This window comes from Kwoniella shandongensis, chromosome 14 (assembly GCF_008629635.2).
Source record: "Kwoniella shandongensis chromosome 14, complete sequence".
In the NCBI taxonomy this organism is placed as follows: domain Eukaryota; kingdom Fungi; phylum Basidiomycota; class Tremellomycetes; order Tremellales; family Cryptococcaceae; genus Kwoniella; species Kwoniella shandongensis.
Window position 1 is genome coordinate 785211 of NC_089300.1, and position 22797 is coordinate 808007.

Here is a 22797-nt window from a genome sequence, read left to right on the forward strand (position 1 = left end):
GCGTATTCCTCGCCAGGAGGGAAGGAAGGAAGAAGGTTGGAGCAATCCCGTCCGTCCATCTCCGAGTACTGCGCTCGTTCCGGTACACTATCACTCCCGCTCAAAATGAACTGGTGACCTTTCATTCAATTGCCTCTAGCCGTGTGTCTCCTTTCTACCTGCTGCTCCGGAACGGAGGGTCCGTCAGCACATGCACGGCCCCACAACGCATGTCGATCTCCCCAATGCATGTACTGCTAGACATGTACTGCAAGTACGAGTACTGAATAGACGCGCAAGAAACTCAAAACGATGATTTGATTATACACAGCTCTCTATGGTTGTTTCCACTCTCCAATCGCGCCAATGATTTCCCTTCACGATTGCCAAGCAAGCTCCTCACTCGCTTCCTATTGCACTAATCTCCCTATCCCCGACGAGACAATCTCATCTCAAGCTCGCAACCTTCCTTACTCCTCGCGCTCTACACCTCACTCCCTACGACCTCCCTGAGAACCCTCCAGACTTCATAAACCTGTTCAAGACCTCTTGCGAGTCCTTCTTCCTCGCATCTACATCCGTACTTGGGTCCCAAACTCTCGAGCTCGTACTTCCGCTCGCCCTATGTCCATGGGTTTGTGCGCCGGAAGTCGCACCTTTAAGATCGAAGCTGTAATCGGGCAGTGGTTGATTTGACACAGCTGCAGTTGACGATGGACCAGGAGGACGACCTATCAATGTCGATGTATCCGAAGGTGGACTGACGACACTAGCAGAAGCGTTTCTCGCTGTTTCGGATGAAGACGAGGTGGAAGAGACTTTGCTCGTTCGTCGAACATGAAGAGGGACGGATGCTCGCTGAGATTGGTGGATAGGGATGGTGCTGACGACAGGCGATTGACCACCTCCAGGGGCTGCTTGGACTTTCGCATCTACAAGTCCGGTTTGATCGGTCTGGGCAAATCGATCTCGATACCTCTCGTTGCTCGCGTATGGAGAGAACGCATCGCCCTGTGAGCCTTGCTGGATGACAGGCGAGATTGAAGATTCCCCATCCTCATCTTCGGTACTGTCTTGCTCATCATCGCCATCGGCGCTAGTATCCGTCGCGGAGCCCTCATTCTTTCCCTGATTGTAATCGAACACCTCGCCGCCTCTCGGTGTGCCAGGAACAGACTGCAAGGCCCTGTTCTGCGAAGAGCGTTGAGCCTTTCCGGAACCAACACCCGAGATGCGCTTGATGTATCGGTCAATCTGAGGAACGGCGTCCCATGCGTTGGTATACGATGCCATGGCTTCTGCCATCGATCGTGATTGGTTCTGGCCAGACGGCGAGTAATCAGGCGAATGATGAGCTCCGCCTTCGGGTGTAGCTTGTCGAACGTTGATCGAAGGTCCACGCTGGTGTTGAGATCCGTGCCCAAGAGGAGGTGTATCACCACGGGGGAAGACTCGACCCGGTGTCGCACGCTGGTCGTTTCGCTGTTCCCATGGGAAAACCGCCGTAACATTGCTGCGATCGGGAACACTTCCTGCATATTGCTTGTACCAGTCGTTGTGTCTGACATTGTCGGGTAGAGTGGGATACTGAGGCTCGAAATGCGTTGCCGAAGAGAAATATGATGACTGTTGACTGGCCGATTGCTCCCATGCGTTGTGATAGACTGTGTCTATGGGGATCGCCATCTCCGGTCGACCATGTGTGGGAGGAGCGTACCTTGACGCATCCCACGTTGCAGGTTGATCATGCTGTTGTTGATGAGTCTGCGGTAAGGGTGCAGACGACAGAGGAGGCGAAGATTGCGCTGACGGACTCTTGGGTGGTGAGAGGGGCAAGGCAATTGATGCCGGCTTTGGCTGTGGTTTGGGCATGAGGAGGTCGACTCGACCTTCAAGGGGGAGACTGGTGTATTGACCTTGTTTGAAGGATGTCACTCCACGAGCGGCCGCCTCTTTCAGCTCGGTGAGGTTCAACCGGTCCTCAGGTTGATGAGGAACACCCGCTGTTGCTGCTGTTTGGTTCCATACAGCGATGGTCTCGGGAACAGCAAATCGTCTGTGAACGTCTGGGTCGTGAGCGGCAGTTGGACGGACATGCTTGTCGTAGACGGTGTACCATCGGTCGATAAGCGAAGGATCTGGGAGGAAGTGAGCTTAGCAGGACTCCGATATAACAATGTAAGCTGCACTCACAGTCGTATGATGCCTCCTTGCCCTTGACCTGTGATATACCAGCAGGACGTCCACCGAGATTTGACCAAGGCTTGTTGGGACCGATAAAGTGAACATTGCTAATCTTGTGTCCGTATCGTTTGTACGCCGGAGCCCAAGTATATGCCGCGGATGGGGTAACGTTGTATCTATATGCAGATGTCGAGACCGAATCAGTGCTCAATCCGACTTGGCTTGTGTGAGAAGGAAGCTCACGTAAAGGGCAATCTGTGCCAATCACCACCTCCTCCTTCTTCGCTAAACCACTCATTCAACAGTCCTTGATCTGCGCCGTCGAAACTTCCATTCCCCTGACTAGCCTCTGTATAGATCCCATCTTCCCCTTCGCCATCTTTCAACAACGCTCTCAGACCTTTCCAATCGGATTCACGAGGTCGAATGACCATCACACCGGAGTTGAAGCAGTCTGGCCATCCGGTGTCGGGGCAGGCGGAGAGGACGTGGGGTTGTGTGGTAGTGAAGAGGTGGGAGAGGGGTCTGATGGGAAGGACATCCGCATCGAGGTAGATGAGTGTGGAGAAGAAGGGTTGGAGACGGAAGAGATGGAGTTTGGTAAGTGCGAAGTTGAGATCGGGTCGGCCTGCAACGTTACGCAACGATGATTGATCAGCGCTGATCTCAGAAGAAAGGTTTGGTTGTGCGCTGCAGAAAGTACAAGCGCACACTGGCTTCATGCTGATATCTCACTCACCCATCAAATTCAAACCCGTTTGACCTGCTTTCCCACTGCCAATCGGTTCTACTCCAATAACCAAATCATATCCCGCTTCTCTCAACTCTCCTATCGTCCTCGCATCTACCGTCTCAGGCGTGACAAGACAGACGATCTTGAAGTCTCGAGGAGCGGGATGGAGGTCGTGTAGCGAGTGAAGGAGGACGAGTGCGCCGGGGAGATAGGAAGGGGTGGTGAGGAGTGTGACGAATGCGTTGGGCAGGGAGGTGGTGGTGGTGGACGACATGGTGAGGAGGAGACGACGACGATAGTGTCGGGAAGACAAGTGACTAGAGATCTGATGACCTATCTAGGGTTGGGATGGAGTGGAATGTTTTGTTCGTTGATTGGTTGATAGAGATGATGATGATAGTGATAATGAAGAAAATCAAATCCAACGTCAGCAAAAGGGATCAACTAGTCCAGTCTAGTCGTGGTTGAGAGAGAGAGAGAGATAAAGTATACGTTTATCAAGTGAAACTACCCCTCGTCATAGGGTTGAACCAAGAACTGAACGATAAATAGATCATATAGATCTTGGTCGACTTCGTCGTGCTCCACAACCAAAAAAAAGCAAATGAACGAGTTACTCACCTGTCTCTCTCTATCCAATAGCAAGTACCAAAATACCGAGCGAGTGAAAGCGGGAAGTGACTAGGGCGAGAAGAGTCGTAATTGCAAAGGTACCTCTCTATCTTGTTGATCCAAAGTACAAGTACGAATACGTCCGTATCTAACCGAATACCAAAACCACCACAAAGATGAAGTAGAGAGAAGCAATGCAACAAAAAAGTAAAGCAACTCAAATGGAGTTGATCAACAAACTTGTCTTTGTCGGAGCAAGTCTGGTTTAATTGGGGAATACACAATACGGGTACACAAGCAAGGATTGACCACGGACCACGGGCCCAGCCAGTCAACGGTATGAGTAACTCGATGTACTTACCCCTAAGGAGCTCCTCTTGGGCCCTTTGGGCATACTCCGGACTCGCATCTTCACACAGGGAGCAAGGAATGAGATGAGCCATGGGGGACACGAGTGAGATTTACCCTGGCTTAGGTGTGATTGCGCCCTGAATACTGTATGTCATACACAGTAACAACATTTCGTTGTTGATCGGCATTGGGATTGGGATTGGGGTTAACAATACCCATGATTGTTGTGGCATAGGTTCGGTATACCAGTCACTGCGTATGACGATACCACCTCAGCGTGATGTAGATGAGTCTCATCCAGCACAAGAAAGCTGGTGAATATATCGCACTGAACTTGATGTAGATTCAAGTACTCTGCTGCCAAGTTTCGACATCCACCGCGGGAAACACTAGATCCAACGGAACGGAACAGGTAAAGACAACGACGGGTAAAGAAAGCGCCACAATCCAGTTACTCATACTGAAACTAGGCCATGCAAACGAGATGGATATATCCGAAAACAAACCAGTCATTTCTCCCCAACACCTTGCTCCGTTCCTTGCAATAATCGCTATGCTACGCTGTCACACACTCGTAGAGAGGTTCATAAATCATTCAAGAACAATAATAACATTAAATATATGACACCCGCTCCGCATTCCTACTTCCTCTTCACGCCACCAGTCTCTCCTACCTGCTGGGCACCTGCTCCATATTCGTGTTTTCGTATATTCCTCATGTCCCATCTAATAGCTCCTCGCTGCACAGCCGCGCTCATGCAGTACTAGCGATGGTCGCGCCAACAGAGGTCCTTCTCTTCATGCTCGCTTTGCTGCTCGTTCTGCTGAGACTGCCAGATTGTCGACGCTTGGGTCCAGCAGGTCCCGCGGGTGGAAGACCAGAAAGACGGGTCACTGTAGCGCTCAAGCGTCAGCGTGACTCTTCAGGACGTTGTGGTCTGCTATAGATGCAAGCGCCACTTACATTCATTGACGAATGACACACCCCATGCCTCGGCAGTGTACTTGCTGACATACTACAAGATACGAGTCAGTAACCAGTTCGAGATTCAAGATCATCGCGAATCACTCACGTTGAACAGCTTCTGCCAGTTGGACTTTCGAGTCTCGGCAGACATGGTCAATGCGACGTTGATAGCATCGGCAGTGGATTGGACGTCCCCTACATTAACAATCCAATCAGCTCGTGAATTTGTGTTAGCTCCACTAAAACTTCACTCACAAGGGTTGATGAGCAAAGAACCGTTCAGACTTTGAGCAGCACCGGCGAACTCTGAGAGGATCATTGATCCGTTCCTCTCGCCTTGAGAAGAGATGTACTCGTATGCGACCTATCCATTGAACGATTGTCAGCGACAAAGCCCATTCCACGAAGCAAGACTGCCACTCACCAAGTTCATTCCGTCTCTGGTGGAGGTGATCAAACACGCATCGGCAAGAGCGTACATCGCTGTGAGCTCCTCGAAGGGCACAGACTTGTGCATGAAGTGGATAGGGGTGAACTCGACAGTCCCGAATCGACCATTGATTCTGCCAACAAGCTCGTTGACGCATGCTCGGAGGTTTTGGTACTCTTCGACGTCTTGTCGAGAGGGGATGGCGAGTTGGACCAGAACGACCTGTTCACGAAACGCTGTAAGCTGGCAATCTTTCATGCATGAGGTCTTTTGAAACCCACCTTGCCGATCCACTCCGGATGCTGAGTCAAGAAGACCTCGAAAGCGTGGAGTTTCTGAGGGATACCCTTGATGTAATCCAATCGGTCCACACCAATGATGACCTTGATACCCTCAAATCTGTTCTCGAGCTGTTGCAATCTCGTTTGGACCTTTTCTCGTTTCAGACCGTCCACGAACTGCATTGGCTCGATACCGATGGGGTAGGTGCCGACTTGGGCATATCGACCCTCGAACTCGATACCGTTAGGTTGGGTTTGGAGACCAAGGATACGTGTACAGGAAGAGAGGAAGTGTCGAGCGTAGTCGTATGTGTGGAAACTGCAGCACATATCAGCTGGTAATCCGACTTCCGGGAGCGTACATAGCCGCTTACCCAATGAGGTCACACTGGAGGACACCGAGAAGGATCTCTCGTCGGACGGGAAGGATACTAATAACGAGTCAGCTGTCGCTCCGGCTAGGATGTACGTTGAAATTTGGCTCACCGGTAGATCTCACTTGAGGGGAAAGGAGTATGCAGGAAGAAACCGATTCTGATACCTTCCTTTCCTTTCTCTTTAGCGACCAATTCCTGCTTCTGGAACGTGCTCATCCCTCTCAAAAAGTGAGGTCTCTTCGCTCCTCCCGTTGTTTGTAGCGGTTCACCTTCCTCCTCAACATCATCCAACATCTCTACACCTTCGTCGACAGGATCCGCAACACCGGGACTCATTCCCAAAACCTCTTTGACGACGGTATCGTCAACACCTTCCTTGACACGACCGAGTTCTTGTCGAACCATCTCGCCTTGTGCCGATTCGCCGGAGATCATCGATCGAAGGAGCATGGGGAGTAACATGAGATGGTAGTCTTGGACCCAGACCATGTCGCCAGCTTGACACATGGTGGAGACGGTGTCGGCGAAACGCATGTTGGCCTCTCGGTAAGCGAGCCAGTTGGCAGCGTCAAAGTTCATCTCTCCGGGGTGGTAGTGGAACAAAGGCCAAAGGATGGAGTTGGAGAAGCCTGCGGGGGGAGTGTGTATCAGCATGATAGTTCAGCCGAACTTGTAGGTCCATTTGGGGACGACAATGTGCAAGTGCAACTCACCATTGTAGTGTCGGTCGGCAAGTTCATCGGACAGGTAGACGGGATAACAGTTGTGCTCGTCAAGCAAACGTTTGTTAACAAGCTCACGGTCGGCCATGGGGATCTACCAGAGGAGAGTTTTAGCACACATCAGTGATTGCTATGACACCAACACCACAACACACTCACATCTTTGCCGGGCCATCCGATCCAGGTGAAACTCATGGTCTTCTTACATCCGCTCAACGCCGAGACCAGACCACCGGACGACATCTATTCGAAGGAGAGTGGAAGCGTCAGCGTGTGTCGTCTCGCTAAGGTTGTACCCTGCAGCAGTGTCCATACTATTCAACTGATTCTTGTGAGGTTGGCAACACCACCTCGGATGCCAAGTCTCAAGGAGGAAGATCCGCTGCCACTGCCGCTGCCGCCCGCCTTGATTGCTGGTGAAGTATCACTGCTCACCTTGAAATGATACTCTCCATTCTCATCCTTGCTGATCGTCACCGGCAGTCGATTACTGACGACGATCAACCTCTGTGATTTCTTACCATCAGATCCAGTCTCGCCAGACCCTAATTTCGGTGTATAAGGCATTGAGGGGGAAGTCGTAAATGTAGGGGTGTATGGTGAATCAGGTGGGGACATTTGTTCTGTCTCTGTGTTACTCTCAACAGAAGTTATATATGGATTGGATGTTGTGACTTCCTTTGTTGTATTGCACTACGTTCTCGCTTCTTTGTGTGCTTGTGTGATTAGAGACGGACGAAGCGAAGAAAGGAAGCAAGTTGATGTCAGAGGTGAAAGGAACAAACGCTGGTCCTCGTTTGTTGAAACGTTGTCGTTCGTCTCGCGCGTAACCAAAGGGCGGGATTTTTCCAGAATTCCAAGTATCATACAAACTGAAGACTGACGTCAATACATAAGGGAAAATGAATGTTGAGCCGCGCCCTGCCTTGTCTTGTCTGGCTCGCTCGCTCGCGCACCGGAGTTCCGACGAGAAGCGTTAGGTCGGGACCTGGTTTTTTCCCACGATTGTTACTACTACGAGTATGCTCGTAGCAGTAGCAGGCAGAAGTACCCTCGTGCAATGGACTACTACTTGTATATGCATACATAAGTGCAGGCGGAACTTGTGACGGGTGGATCTCCCCGTGTAGTGCCGAAATCCACGCCTCGTCGAAGAATTGCTGGAATAGAAATCTTCAAGTATGGAGATCAATAATCAACTTGCATCCTTAATTCGTAAAACAGCAGAGAGGCGCAATCATCGGCCGTGCTTCTACATAGTCGACTGACAGAAACTCATCAGCAACATTGTCATATTGAACATTACTGCCCCGATGTGCTCTCCTCGACAAGTAACTGAAGCTGGACAACATCTTACACGCAACAAAACCCACTCCGTGTAGGCTATCTCCGAACCGTGCCGAAAACGCAAGTCGGTAAAGCGGGTCCAGACAACAAGTAGCGGATGGGGAGTACGTCATTTGTCGATCTCTCCCTGACCACACAAACGAAAGTGCACATTTATCGTCTCCTTGACTACGATGAAGGCAGTCGAGGGCATATGCATGCACTGCTCTCAGCTCAGAAATCGTACAATATGCACCTCGTCGAAAATCGTACAATATGCATATCTCTCATGACGAAAGGATGACCAAAGACCCCTACACAATGCTCATTGGACTATTCGCTCTGGACGCCAACACATCCCCATTCCACTGTTCCACCACCCCGGTCCCTGTGAGAGCCAATGACCCCAAAGCCAATCTCTTGCCTACTAGACCATTCCCCACCAGCTTCGGTATTAACAACGCCTCTGTCGGATGAGAAGGGAAGAACGATCTCTTCTTCTTCTTCACCACACCACATGGATCATCCTCCGATGCCGAAGTATCGCCATTGGGCGTATCCGCCTGTCGTCGTCTACCCTTGCCCGCTAATCGAGATAGTCGTACTTGCGTTCTACTAAGACCACCTTGTCGACGTGCTCTGCCTGGTCGAGCGTAAGCAGCCGCATCGTCGTCTGATTCTGCTGCTTGTCCAGGAAGAGATTCGTCATCGTCATCAGAGTTAGGATCATAGCCACCATTAAGTTGGCGCCGTCGCATGATTTCTGGAAGTGGTAGGGTCAGTTTCGCCATGACAACCCACATGCAGCGCCACTCACTCCTTATCCGTACGTCAATTTCGTCTTCCGGGTCACTCAGATCACCCTCTTTCGTCAGACCAAGAGCTTGTGACAACGGCTTCGAGGGGACTTGTCGCATCTGAGCACTGGGAGCGTGCGGTAGATTTCGTAGGTTCTCGAGCACTTGTATTCTACGACAGAGTTAGCTTGTGCTGTGTCCGGACAAGAAGATGACCCACTTGATCTTCTCGAGGTATTCTGGCGGGTTGTGGTTGTCGGTGTTGTTAGGCAGAACTTCCAGCTTGTATCTCGGTCCATAATACTCCATACTGCGAGAAAGCAACGTTAGCTTTGCCTGTCCCTCGGGAAGTCAGTACACATACTATTGATTATACGGTAGATCTTCGGACAGCTCCCTCCCACACATGACAGCCGTCTCCTTTGTCCAGGCTCGAGCGACGTTTTTCCTGTCAATATGATTGTCAGCTGGATTGAACGGAAAAGATACATAACATCTCAGCTTACGTTGTGTAGCCACCACCACCCAACATAATCACAGGAACATTGAAGCTCTTGACGAATCGAGCGCATTCAGAGTGACCTGGAGATACTGGTTAGCGTAGTTTGCAACGGATGTGACTTCACCCACCGTCAAGGGTCAAGTTGAATCCTCCCAATTTATCACCCGATAGAGAGTCTGCTCCCATCTGCAAAGCGACAGCTCCCGGTCGGAAGTAGTCCATAATGTGTTGAATGACCTAATGTGACCACGTTAGTCCGACACGAACACAGGTGAGCGACCACAGCCGCACGTACAGGTTTGAAAATAGACTGGAAAGAGTCGTCTGTGATACCGTCTCGAAGGGGGACGTTCACCGCATATCCCTTTCCTCGCTTCATGCCGATGTCCTGTAGACCATTGTCAGCTGATTCCACGTCAATCCTTGCGATTGCGATTAGCTCACCCTAACGTCTCCTGTGCCGGGGAAGAACTCTCCAAACCGGTGGAAACTGCAGGTCATGACTCTGTCTGTGCTGTAGAATGCCTCTTCGACACCATCACCATGGTGCACGTCGACATCGATATAGAGGACACGAGGGTGTATTCTGGAAGCACGTCAGCTTGGTGGTGGTATCTAGCAAATCAACACTGTAGTGAACGTACCTGAGGAGTTCGAGGATACCCAACACGCTATGAAGGATGTCTCGTCAGCTTTTCCTCCTCTATTCAAGCGATACATAGCTGCGACCAACTCACATATCATTGACATAGCAAAAACCGCTCGCTTCCGTCTTCTTGGCGTGATGTAATCCACCCGCCCAATTGATCGCGATATCCGCGGCTCCAGCATTCAGTCTCTCCGCACCGCCTGTATCGCATTCTTGTCAGCTATTTGTGGAAAAACCAATCCTGCAACCAGCTCACCGAGTGATCCTCCCGCTGAGATTGAACAAAACTCGAACAATCCTTCGAAAGCTGGGCAATCTTCTCCTGTCAGACCTATAATCGAACACGACCAAGTCTGTCAGCTTGTTCGTCCCTCGAAACGATAGGGCTCAAGGCAGCTTACATCTTACTCCTCCACCGGTCATTGCGTCCGCTGTTTCGGGAGTCACGTTCTCTAGCAATTCTATATATTCGTCGGTGTGGAAACGTGTCATCTGGGCTTTGGTTGCTCTGCGTGGTCTCTGCGTGGAGGAGAGCGAATCAGCATCATCCCTTCTTCGCTTCATGTGTTGCATTGGAAAAGTCCGGGTTCGAAGAGGTGCATCTCTTTGCGGTATAGGGCGAAGAGGATAGTGAAGAGTTGGTTGGGGACTCACAAAAACCTGCATTGTCTTCGATCTCGACCCTGTCAATTCATTCCTTACCATCCTCTCTTCCACGCCCCCACCCAACATTCCCAACGTCTCATCATTCACCTTCCTCTCCCCTTCTCCTTCTATCGTACCATCATCCTGATCTTCCTCGCACATCCCATAATTCACAATGAGATTATGGGCCATCCTTATTCTGTGCGGTTTCATCGGATGACCGAGATAATATGTGTAATTGCCAACATCTTGATCGTAGTAGTATGCAACGCGACGGGAGGGTTTGGAAGTTCCTCCTCCGAAAGAGGAAGAAGGACCGTCGGGGGTGATGTCCATAGGTGGGACTTGGTTGGACATCGTGTATACGTGGATGTGTGTATTACCAGTATTGAGGTCCTGATTTGGTTGAATGAGTGGATGGGTAGATGTGTCGGTTGATTGATGATGGATGATTGGGAAGAGCGAAGAGACTGAGGTAAGGTTTTTGTTGTGAGGTGGAGGGATGGAAAGGACCGGGAAGTTTACCTTCCCAATCAATTCTCACACTGATATCGAATCCCTACAATTCAAGTTGTCTTGTCTGTCGGGAAGCAGGATAGATACCGATCGATGGCGAGGGAGGAAGGTTATGAGGCTTTGGTGGTCAGATGGATGTACAGATTGTGTGATGTTATGGCTAAACGACTGATTGTATCCAGGTCCGCTAGTGGAAAGGAGGAGGGATGACCCGCGGACTATTGTGCAATCTCCGCATTCCGTGGGACACGGAAATTTGATGCCGTGGCCCTAGCAATAGTGGCAGCAATTACCTATCAGCGTTGAATCACCTTACACAGTCCTGATCCTATGCATGAAGCAGAAACGATCTCGCACTGTATTCAGTAGCATGATGCACAAGGGCTCGCTTGTGTCGTATGCGACTTATCCACACGAGCGTTCCAACGAAAAACGAGAATTTCATAGCGAGACCTGCCATTTTATGCCTCTCAGCCTCGCCAAGAGTCGACGAGTGGGAAGAGAGGGGTGAAATGGGAGACACTACCGTCAGGTGGGCACTTCCTTCTCACTTAGGATACTGTAGACCAACGTAACACGGGACAGTTATCACATCTTATTATAAGAGAGTAAACGGCTCAAAAATTAAACTGTCAATAGACAATCACTTCAATCCTTGCTGCTCCAAGTCAAAGAACCTCGTGAAAGCATCTCGGAGAGTTTCCACCTTGGGTCGATCTGCACCAATACCAGATCAGCTTCGGTCTTCTAATGTGGTAGAGAGCGGGTATAAAACTCACATTGAATACCCAATTCCTTGATGCTCTTCTCATTCTTTAGGGTGTACACACCGGGATCCTTGTAAATATATTTCCCAGGAGTACCGAGCGCGAATCGATCCTTCTGTTCTGGGAATTCCTCTCGCAACATATCCGCAAACTCCTGGAGGTCGTATGCTGCGAAGGGAGACCGACGATATTATGTCAGTCCGCGTTCAACATCCAACGTAGAAAGTGCGGGAGATTTAGTTGACTCACTACCTGCAGCAAGGATGAATCGACCTTGAGCTTGTTTGATCACGGCGTTGTAATGTGCTTGAGCGACTTCGCGCACCTGCCCGTGGGGAAGATGTATGTCAGGATGATATCCTACATGAGAGTCAGGGGTGGTGGAGACTTACGTCCGCGTAATAGGGGTACATGGTTGGCATGACCGGAGAGTCTTTACCAGCGGCAAGCATCCAAAGGAAAGAGGTCGACATTCCGCCATTGGACAGTGAATCGAGTGGTTGGACTGGTACACGAAATCATCGATCAGCACTCGGTAGCCCTCCCCCTGCGTGGAAGTTTTGAGCCGTTGAACTCACTAGGTGGTCCCCAGATCATGGCAGGGTTGATGACCGCCAAACTCCATTTTGCCCCTTTTGCCTGGGCGGCTTTGTACGCATCCCAAGCAGCGAGTTCTGCATATTTCTTCGCTCCCATATAGAAGAGTGTGCCGGGGCCGAACGGGTTATCCCTACAATATACCGTCTAGCATTAGCTCGCTATCCAGACTTGTACTGTCATATTCAGAGCGCAGTGACTAGACGTACCCGGCGGATTTCTGCTCGGCAATCTCGTCGAGCTCTTCAAGGGTGTAGGGATTCCAATCTTCCTCAGTGAGGACCTTGCCAACTTGCTGAGTTGGGTGTTCGCGATGATATCCAATCGCACCTGTAATGTTCCACTCACATGTCAGACTCGAAGTGGATTGCGGAAAAGTGGTCGCTCACCATAAGTACTAGTGTACACCACTGCTTTGACACCGTTCTCCTTCTCAACGGCTTCGAAAACTCCCGTAGTTCCCTTGAGAGCAGGAGCGAGGTGAGTTTCTCTGAAGTCTTCGTCCCCAAACTCGACAGGCGAAGCGGTATGAACCACCGCATCGACTCCCTGGATTGCAGTGGAGTAATCGCTGTTCTCCAAAGCGCCAGTTACGACCAGTTCGAGCTTTCCTTCAGCGACGAAGGGCGCGTATTCGGGGATGGCTAGCACGGCGGCTCGTTTAGAGTTGGAACGAAGTGTACCTCGGACGGTCCATCCGTTCTGGAGGAAGATAAGTGCCACATGGGCAGAGAGCTACGGTCGTTGTCGTTTCTCGTCAGCACACCTCTGTGCGATGATTGCAAGAAACATTCACTTACAAATCCTGTGATACCAGTGAGTAGTACGGTAGGCATATTAGTTGTGATCTTTGATGTAACAAAATAGGCGCTGTGTGAGTGGTGTGTTGAGTTTCTCTTGCGAGTTATAATGAGTTCAGTGAGTTGTGTGGGGTGGTTTCTTCTTCTCCCAAGAACATCCCGTCTACCCCCCTCTTCTTATATACGTCGTAACCTCCACACCACTCCTCAAGAGTCAATGTTCAACAGCACATTGTGCCGGGATATACATGAACAGTCCGGCAAACTACATCTAATGTCAAGTGTGGGAAAAGGCATGTTTACAAAGTGGAGGTTTGGAGGTTTTGTGGTCCACCTCCACCTGGCGGCTCCCCTACCTGCTACCCCTCCACCTCTCCACCACGTTGTCGATATGACCGACGGCCGTCTCCACTTTTGCCTATCTGTAACATATTGATCGATCTCCGCGCCTATGCGTCGTAGTCGTAATACATGTACTTTCGAAAAGCATGTACTTATGCATGCGGATAATGTTCAAGAGTGCGTACTTGCAGATCAATAATCGTCTGCATCGTATCGCCCATCTCCCGAACTCCCCTCACCTGGGCAAAGCGAAAAATGAGTCATCGGCGAATTAGCCCATCTGACTGCAGTACAGTAAATACCATCTGTATCCGCGGTTTTGAGAGTCATCCACAAAGGCAGGGGGATGGGGGTAAGGGAGTAACCCAAAGCGTCAAGGGAAGATGAAAGACAGACGCCCCGCCCGCCCCCGCTAGACCGAGAAAGAGTAAAGAGTAAACAACCGGTCTCAATTACTTCCGTCTCTCTCGTCGTACCCCTCCAACCCTGAAAGTACACGTGCCTTGCCGGAGGGTCTTTGCGGTGAATAAGTGTGTGGAGGTCCTATCCATCGAGATGAAACTAGAGGAAAATAAAAAGGTTAACAGCGATAGACGAGTTGATGATGGGACATGGGATGGTATCGTTGTTCCAAGAGCAAAGAGTTGTTTGTGAGAATCAGAATTAGAATACCAAGTAGAAGCCCAAGCCCAGGTCGGTAGTTGAGCTGCAACAGGTTACGTCAAAAGCGCACTCGTGTGAATGAGAATCATCTGTCTTTTCTTCTTCATCTTCTCCATTATTCATTCTGCGTACTAATTCAATCTCCGACACCGCCTCTCTTCCTCCCTGGCATCTTCAATCTTCTCACCGATCAAACCCCACATAGACCGATACACTGGTCACCCCATTCCCTTCCCTACAATAAATATATAACTTGTAATCAGTCGATCTCACTTCGTCTTTCTTCCACATCACCATACAATCTACACTCTTTCCGTGTTATTAACAACAGCAACAATAAAAGATGTTCGGCACTAAATCCCTCCTCGCACTTATCCCCTTGCTCCCCCTCGCAACGGCTCAGTACACAGCTACCTACCAAGTCGGTTCTTTGCCCAACTCTTCTGAAGAAGGTCAGAGCGGTACAAACGCTTGTGGAACCACTTCTTCCCAGACTTCCGGTTGTCAGAACGTCTTCGTCAATGCCGTTGACGATTTCTGTCTTTGGGGTCCTCCCGATACTACCAGTAACGAAGGTGATCGAACTAGCAAGATCGGAAATGTTGAGCAGATCGTTGTCTCGTAGGTCTCACTCTCACTTCGAACGATCCCTCCTGAGCTTGGGTGAAACATGACTGATGGGTTTGTTCCGCTGCATAGTTACTGTCTGAAGGACGGCTACGGTACTCGACTCATTCCCACCGGTACCATCTCCGGTGCTCACTTTGTCAAAGTCGTCAGCGACAAGGTCTCCTACGTCCAAGTCACAGGTAACGGTGATGTGAGTAGCATTCCATTCCATTTCATTTCGATTCACATCCCATCCCATCTCATTCCATTCCGCTCCGCTCAGATTCATCGAGATCGATCTCGCGTGAACGATTCGTTCGTTGATTCGCATGAGCTGACTTTCGTAACATTTTAATTGACGTATGTAGCTCACCAAACTTTTGATTCCCGCCGGTGATGAAGGCGGTGAACTTGACGTAAGTGCCTGTCTGTTTTGGTGATATTCTTCCGCTATCGATGCAATTGTTGATCTTCGAACCATTTATCACCTACAGCCTCACTGTATGTATCCCGCCATAACTATCTCGCGGCATCAGGCGGCAATCGTAAATAAATCGAAGCACTGACGTTATCATCTTCCTTTACAGCTTGGACTGGTCTCGGTAACCCTCAAGGTGGATTGGTAAGTTCCGGATGTGTGCTTACTCTTGGTTTAGATCCACTGACATCGAGCACAGGTCTTCACCAATGCTTTCACCGGTTCTTACGAGCAGACTCACGAATGGACCAGTTTCATGTCTTCAAGTGAGTAACAAGCGATTTCAATCTCTGTCTCTGGAGTAGAGCTTGGAGCTGATGTTTCACCGACTACTCTTAGATGAGTTCTGTATCCGAGCCTGTCGAGATGGACCTAGTGAGTACCTCTGGTGCATGTTTCACCTCACAAGCAGTAGCTGACATTTTATGTGATAGACGCTGCCGGTTATTGCGAGCACATCTACGATGTCCTGAGCTGTGGCTTCACCATCCCCGGTGACACGGTGAGTCGAGGTCGATATCTCTGACACACTTCTCTGCTTGACTGACGTCTTTGGTTCAGGGCAACGGATTCGACTCGTGCGACGGAGAGCCCACCGATGAGGCTCCTGGTGTCTACGGCGGTTCCACCTTCCACCAAGGTGACCCCACCACTCCCGCTCCTCACCCTGCTGGAGCAACATCCAACTGTCAAGCCTACTCCACCATTGGTGGCGGAAGCGCCAACGTCAACGCCGTCACCTCTGCACCCTCTGGCTCTGCATCAGCTTCCGCTTCTGGATCGGTATCATTGACTAGCTCCGCTTCCAACTCTTCTTCCTCAGCATCAGCTAGCAGCAACTCTTCGTCATCCACCAGTTCAGCTGCCAACTCCACCTCTGCCTCTTCTACTAGTTCGTCGGCCAGTCGAGCCTCAACTTCTGCAACCATCACCTCAGCTGCTACTGCGCGAGTCTCGTCTGCCGGTGTCTCCGCTGCTACTGCAGCTGCATCAGCTACCAACGTCAACTCTGGTGCCGGGATGGGACTCGTCGTCCCTTCCGTCGGATTGGGTCTTACCGTCCTTCTCGGAGCGATCGGCTTGGTGTTGTAAATTGATGGGGTTGGGGATAGATTCTGTGTATGGACATTGACAGTAGCATAGTGATGGTGCATGTCTCGTAGATAATGGACATTGACTCGACTGCATGGACAATTGGTTTCATTTCGTGTATATAGTTCATATAACAGTAACTTATGCAGCTAATGTCATCCTGGCAAAGGGGTCGACAACGGGCACATAACATTCAAGCAGACTGCTAAGTCAGAACAACAGGTAGGTAGCATTGCAATTGATATATAATGGCAGGGTACAACAGATCCGTCTATGCAGGAGCACAGCAGGAGCAATAGCAGCAATAACAGACGATTACAAGACCAGATTACCTACACCTCCTAGACAACGCCACTAACCCTTGTGCAGAGGACCTATCTTCATCAAGTACACAGTCTCAACCTCTCGACCTAGTGACCGACATCGAGACGGTTCTCTCTCCTTCTCCAGGTCTAAAACTGATTACCTCCAAACACGTTTTACCCTTTCTCTGACAGAGCACTACGACTCTATCACCTTTAAACCCAACTCTCCACACCGCGTCACAGGGTTTCGTCAATTCTCTTACGAAAGCACCTGTTCTCACATCCCACAGTTTGACACGACCATCGTTACCACCTGATACGATGAACCGATCATCGAATTGAAGACATGTGACCGAATTATCGTGTGCACATAATCGATGGGCACAAGTGAGTGTTTGTAGATCAAAGATGATCACTCGTCCGTCCGATCCGCCAGTGATCAGTCTCGTGTCGGATAATTGAAGTTGTCCAACTAGGGCGGTATGACCTTGTAAGAGGGCTAGACATTCTCCTGTGGTCGCGGACCATACTCGGATAGTGGAGTCGAGAGAACCAGTAACGATCGTTTGACCATCAAATGCCACGGAATAGATCTTGTGATAATGTCCAGAAAGAACATGAACACATTCTCCTGTGTCAAGGTCCCACAACTACAATCATACCCAAGTAACAATCAGTAATTCGCCCTGCGTATATTGATCGCCCCACTGCCGCTCTAACTCACCCTCGCTCGATGGTCATAACTTCCCGAGACGGCCATGTTCCCCGCGATCTCCACACATCGCACACTGTCCTCATGACCTTCCAAAACATGCAGCAGTCGACCTCGCTCGATATCCCATACTCGTAAAGTATGGTCTCGCGAACCTGATACGGCGATGGGTCGTCGATCAAGGACTTTGAGACATCGGATTGTGGACGTGTGGCCAGGAAGAGAGTAAATGCATTCGCTGTAGCCGAATTGGTCAGTACACAAACGGGAAAGATTGTCGAAAAAGGAATGCTCACCCTGTATCCGCGTTCCACACTTTGACTTTCCTATCACATCCTCCCGACACCAACAGATTCCTCCTGTTCCCCGACCAGCCTCTAGCTGAACCACACACATCACTCTGTTTCATTTTCCTTGCCGCAAGGTTGATATCCCCAGCTGGTCCTGACCCGTTATCAATACCGAGACCATACGTAGACGAAGGGAGGGGTGTGAAGCCCATCGCTGTGCTCGGTCTAGCAGGGTGTGGTGCGAAGAAATACCCTGCTGAAGGGGAAGTTGGACTAGTAGATATCGACCCGCCCTGAGCTGGTGATGTCGTAGGGTAATAAGGTGTTCCAAGTGGTGGAATACGTTCGTGTGTCTGACCGTTGAAAGAAGATCTACGACTTTGTCCTTCATCTCGATACGCTCCTGAAGCTCTACCTCCGTATCCGGCCCATGCATAAGGGTCCGCATGATGCGCACGGGTCGTCGTTGTCGATGAAGGAGGAGAATCGCCTCCGCTATTTCTAGATGCAGACGATGCAGAACCGCGTTTGGATCGTTTACCTGTGGTGGTAGGGTTGTTCGAAGTCGGGTTTGTCGTTGCTCCAGTTGAAACAAGTACCATCGCCCAAACACCTTGCTCGTGACCCAAGAGGGAATGACGGTATGAGCCTGAAGGCGCATCAAAGACATGTATCTTGTTGTTTGCCATTCCGATGATGATATATTGTTCGTCGAAACATAGTGTGGTGACAACCGATTCCTCGAACGATTCGTGGGCTGCCAGCATTCGACCACCACTGAGCCAGTTCGATTCTGCGCACGAATGCAACTTCATCATCAGCCATTGTCATTACCGTGGTTGCCATAAGCACCACTCACCGGTAAGGTAAGCATTCTTGAAATGCGTCTTGAACGTTCCTCCGCCCTCCGCTCCTCTGCTCAAACCTTGGATATCCACCACCCTCCTCTCGTCCCCAAACGGCGTCTTCCTTTCGATACTCGTGATTGAATCGTTCGTCCTTGCAGACCGTCGTCTCGAGTTGGAGGTTGGCATGACAAACGATGATGGGGGTGGGAAGCCGTGTCGGTCAAAGAGATCTTTCCACGTTTGTTCATCTTGTAAGAGGGTGTTCCAATATCGTGAGACTTGTGCTGCACGTGCGAGCGTTTGAGGGTCGTCCACCTACGACAGACGACAAAATACATCGTCAGCGTCGGTATAAGAGACAGAGCGAAAGGGAAGTAGGATTGAGCAGAGAGAGGAAACTCACAAAGCTCAGACAGTTGAGAGCGAGCTCAAGAGGTAATTCACGTAAGAAATCTCGCCGTAAAAGCGGTTCAATCTTCCTCGATACGACTAGCGCTTCGTTCAATCTCAATTCACCGATGAGCTCCGATAGAAAGGTGAATCGATGAGCGGGATGGAGGGCGTTGAACCGGCCTAAGAGGTCATGAGGGTCTTCAATGTGATAAATCAAATCAAAATCAGCAAGCCGGAACAAAATGTCTATAAAACGGGAAAGACCAACTCACCACCGTATTGCTCTGCTACACCTTTCCCTTTCCGTCTTCCGATCATCCTATCTCTCTCCCTCCTCTCGAATGCATCGTCATCGTCGCTATCCTCGTCGTTGTCTTGGTTGCGGAAGACTCTGCCTACTTTCGGACTAGGACTCGGTGCTGGTGTAGGAGGACTAACCAAACCTCCTTGCGAAGGACCGCTTGGCGATGGTGTCGGTAATGGAATCGGCTGAGTCTGAGCTGAAACATGTAAAGAAGAAGCGAGAGCCGCCGTAGTCTCCGATATGCTAGATCGAGTTCGAGAGAAGATGGGTTCCGTGGGTGTTTGTGTAGGAGGAGAGGGGGGCGGTTCGGTCCAATGAGGTTGTTGAGGTATAGGTTGGAGAGATAGAGGGCTCCGAGGCGATGAGCTTGACATCGCGCCGGCGGTGGTGACTGTTGGAACTTCAATCGACCGCACGACCAGCTAGATGCCAATTAGGATGACCAAGTCCGCGTAGATGGACGGTAAGGGGATTGATTGGCGACGAGTAAGGTCAACAATCGATAGATGGCGAATCCCGTATAGGGGAGATTACAAAGCGAACCGACAACAACGTGAAACGTGCTGTACAAACGACCACCACCACAGACAACAAAATCACACAGCGGGAACAAAGAACACGAACAGTGGATAAAGGTGGAAGATGAACAATATGATAGAGTAGATTGAACAATGTCTCAATAATGGAAAACGATCAAAGCAGCGCAGAAATGGAGGAAAGTGTCTCGCTCGTTCAATTACGGCAAATTGGTTGAATCAATACCCATGACTCATGTTGGCAAGACGGCGCAATCCTCCTTGGCTTGTGATCCATCTCCCTCGTGCAATACATGACAGTACGAGTACTGCCTGGGTGGCAGGAAGACCACGCTTACAGCGTTAGATGCCTACATTGAAAATACTGCGTTGGAGGAGCGCATCACGACGTGTAATGTGTTGGGAACATGCCTTTGGGAGGTCTGACAATCCGCTGTGTGTCCTTTGAGACCCGCCACCGGGGAGTCACAGCGTACATTCTGTTGAGGTGGTACAGGGTCCATGACGAGACATACATAACAGGCCAAGGCTTGAGCGCACAGGGGGGTCTTCGAATCCCTCATTATGGTGTGTTGGAAGGCATACCGACCAGTCCATCAAATGTGGTCATGCTCCATGGCACATCAACAACAACTATAACCGGTTCAATCGCAGATCGCAGTGGTTGTCAGGTTGTATGATGGGATAAATACACAAAAAATAGCCTGTGGAATATTCCAATGCCCCCCTTTGACGCCACGCTCACTCACTCGATGTCACCTCACTACATGCATGCATTTGATCGCGTCCGACCGTCTCTGTGTCCCAACTTAGTTCATCAACAACTCCACTCATCTACGTTCCCTACACTCACATCACTGCAATACTCGTCGTGATGGACCCAACGAAAGCTCAGACGACCGCGACATTCGCGCATCTCAAATCGCAGAAGGCTAACAAGGTGAGTGTGATTGAGGATTATTGGAGGTGGTGGAAAGAGACAGTACCGTTGTGGTCCTCACGTTACGCATTACTGACGCGGAACACGTAGCAATGCTTTGACTGTTCCGCCAAAAACCCTACCTGGACTTCTGTCACCTTCGGCATCTACCTGTGTCTCGACTGTTCGTCCGTCCATCGTAATCTCGGAGTACACATCTCCTTCGTTCGATCTACCAACCTCGATAGCTGGTCACTCGTACAACTTCGTACTCTCAAAGTGGGAGGAAACGCCGCCATTGCTGAGTTTTTCAACAAGCATGGAGGATCAAACTTGTTACCCCCTGGTAACACCGATGCGAGGACGAGATATACGAGTAGGGTAGCCGGATTATACAAGGAGGAACTCGCAAGGAGGATTCAGGAAGACGCCGCGAGGTGAGTGCTAGCTGTTTTTCTTTTGGGGGTGTGATCACCTTCCATGATCCAAGCTGACTGCTCATCTTTGGTATAGAAACCCTCACGGCATCCACATTGATGGACTCGAGTTGACTCCTCTCGCTTCACCCAGCAAACCTGCCGAGTCGGATGACTTCTTCTCAACATGGGACAAGGAGAAGCCCACCGCCAAACCCACTGCTACCACCTCCGCAGCCAAGCCTACCGCTCCTCCATCTATCGGTGCTGCTCGAACTTCCTCTGCTCCTCGAACTGTCACCTCTTCTTCACTCCGATCTTCTGCTCCCTCCACACGCCCTGCAAACTCTTCTCGTCTCTCGTCCTCCACCACTCCTTCTTCTGCCCCCTCTGCTGGCGGTAAACTGTCCAAGCTCGGTGCGAAGAAGGCGGCGACCAGTATCAACTTTGAAGAAGCGCAACGAAAGGCTTTGGAAGAAGAGGAGAGGGTCAAAAGATTGGGCTACGACAAGAAGAAAGAGGAAGAGGAGGCCAAAGCTCTGAAAGAACGTGAAGCAGAAGACAGAAGAAAGGCTTCTGCGTCGATTGGGTCAAGTAGAAGCTCGACACCTTTGAATGGTGCTGCAGCTTCGTCGAGGAGAGAGGAGAAGGTTCCCGCTCCTGTCAGACTTGGTTTTGGTCAGACGGCGGGTCAAGCTGCCCCAGCACCGGTCAAGACGTAAGTTCAGCTAGCTCCGCCACTGACGTGTAGCGTACAGAGCTGACCGCCCTCCTAGTCGAGCTGCCGAGGTGGACGACATTCATGTTGCGCGAGACAAGTTCGGAGGCCAAAAGGGTGGGTGCTTGATCCACGTCTCCATCTTTCGAGCAAAGCAATTCCGGCTGTCTTATGTCCCTGCGGTCATGGAAGCTGCTTTGCTTCTCCCCGGCGTGCAACCAGAGGCACAAGAGCTGACTGTCGTCTTCTTGTTGTAGCAATCTCCTCTGACCAGTACTTTGGTCGAGGATCTTACGACCCCAGTGCCACTGCTGAGGCTCAAACCCGACTCCGTGATTTCCAAGGAGCGACCGCCATCTCCTCCAACGCCTACTTTGGTCGAGCGGAAGAAGACGCAGAACACGCTGATGACGCTAATGGCGATGGTCTGTTGGGATTGGGCGATAATGAGACTCTCCAGGGACTCGAGAGAGGGTTGAGGGATGTTGCGGGGAGGGTATTGGCTAATCCCGATGTTCAGAATTTGGGCGATCAAATCAGGATGGGAGCGTTGAAGGTGGGTCTTGCGTTTTACCTTATCCCAAGCTAGGCTATGGGCGATAGAGAATGGGCAGCTAACAGATGCCATTGGAATGTAGCTCTCCGACTATTTGTCGTCGTTCGAAGGTCGATAAGAGCCGAAAACTCGACTCTCGTTTTTCACATTGTTTGTACACAACTTCTTCACTTTTACCCTACGTTCCGCCCCTCCGCCGGTCCGCTGCCCTGCAATTATGTATATACCCTTTCGATTACATGAGGATGGATGATACAAGTGAGATGCGCTACATGGTCTGCGTCATCTAAACTTCACGATGAACTTCTTGATCTGATGATGGGGTGATATTGGTCTTATCGATACATTATGTTCTTCTTGTATATCAACTACGTAACTAAT

General features: G+C 50.4%; 7 protein-coding genes across 7 annotated transcripts; 2 read left to right on the forward strand and 5 right to left on the reverse strand.

Annotated features, from left to right (window-relative positions):
- Positions 1–477: 477 nt before the first annotated feature.
- CI109_107381 (uncharacterized protein) lies at positions 478–3917 on the reverse strand (the record flags this gene model as incomplete). Its single annotated transcript, XM_032005836.2, has 6 exons — positions 478–2117; positions 2173–2339; positions 2407–2791; positions 2903–3233; positions 3518–3577; positions 3870–3917. The coding sequence occupies 6 exons, from the start codon at positions 3915–3917 to the stop codon at positions 478–480; spliced, it is 2631 nt and encodes an 876-aa protein (XP_031859843.2).
- A 696-nt stretch (positions 3918–4613) lies between these two features.
- CI109_107382 (alpha,alpha-trehalose-phosphate synthase (UDP-forming)) lies at positions 4614–7254 on the reverse strand (the record flags this gene model as incomplete). The annotated part of the gene is made up of 11 exons (XM_032005835.1): positions 4614–4753; positions 4824–4875; positions 4933–5021; positions 5082–5190; positions 5251–5478; positions 5538–5856; positions 5912–5968; positions 6024–6543; positions 6628–6730; positions 6796–6879; positions 7072–7254. The coding sequence occupies 11 exons, from the start codon at positions 7252–7254 to the stop codon at positions 4614–4616; spliced, it is 1884 nt and encodes a 627-aa protein (XP_031859842.1).
- Positions 7255–8276: 1022 nt separating this feature from the next.
- Positions 8277–10912, reverse strand: CI109_107383 (uncharacterized protein; the record flags this gene model as incomplete). The annotated part of the gene is made up of 13 exons (XM_032005834.1): positions 8277–8725; positions 8780–8931; positions 8980–9069; positions 9124–9207; positions 9266–9341; positions 9390–9498; positions 9557–9649; positions 9706–9847; positions 9906–9932; positions 9999–10110; positions 10167–10241; positions 10312–10429; positions 10565–10912. 13 exons carry the CDS (start codon positions 10910–10912, stop codon positions 8277–8279), a joined length of 1875 nt encoding a protein of 624 aa, XP_031859841.1.
- Positions 10913–11714: 802 nt separating this feature from the next.
- On the reverse strand, positions 11715–13271 carry CI109_107384 (uncharacterized protein; the record flags this gene model as incomplete). Its single annotated transcript, XM_032005833.1, has 8 exons — positions 11715–11788; positions 11851–12006; positions 12088–12163; positions 12231–12343; positions 12417–12568; positions 12645–12765; positions 12825–13170; positions 13236–13271. 8 exons carry the CDS (start codon positions 13269–13271, stop codon positions 11715–11717), a joined length of 1074 nt encoding a protein of 357 aa, XP_031859840.1.
- Positions 13272–14583: 1312 nt separating this feature from the next.
- On the forward strand, positions 14584–16419 carry CI109_107385 (uncharacterized protein; the record flags this gene model as incomplete). Its single annotated transcript, XM_032005832.1, has 9 exons — positions 14584–14861; positions 14940–15060; positions 15218–15265; positions 15344–15350; positions 15437–15471; positions 15527–15593; positions 15667–15702; positions 15762–15829; positions 15889–16419. 9 exons carry the CDS (start codon positions 14584–14586, stop codon positions 16417–16419), a joined length of 1191 nt encoding a protein of 396 aa, XP_031859839.1.
- Positions 16420–16816: 397 nt separating this feature from the next.
- Positions 16817–19645, reverse strand: CI109_107386 (uncharacterized protein; the record flags this gene model as incomplete). Its single annotated transcript, XM_032005831.1, has 6 exons — positions 16817–17374; positions 17449–17674; positions 17733–18519; positions 18586–18889; positions 18978–19165; positions 19240–19645. The coding sequence occupies 6 exons, from the start codon at positions 19643–19645 to the stop codon at positions 16817–16819; spliced, it is 2469 nt and encodes an 822-aa protein (XP_031859838.1).
- A 1036-nt stretch (positions 19646–20681) lies between these two features.
- On the forward strand, positions 20682–22534 carry CI109_107387 (uncharacterized protein; the record flags this gene model as incomplete). Its single annotated transcript, XM_032005830.1, has 6 exons — positions 20682–20747; positions 20838–21163; positions 21240–21860; positions 21919–21977; positions 22118–22416; positions 22499–22534. 6 exons carry the CDS (start codon positions 20682–20684, stop codon positions 22532–22534), a joined length of 1407 nt encoding a protein of 468 aa, XP_031859837.1.
- Between the last annotated feature and the right edge of the window lie 263 nt (positions 22535–22797).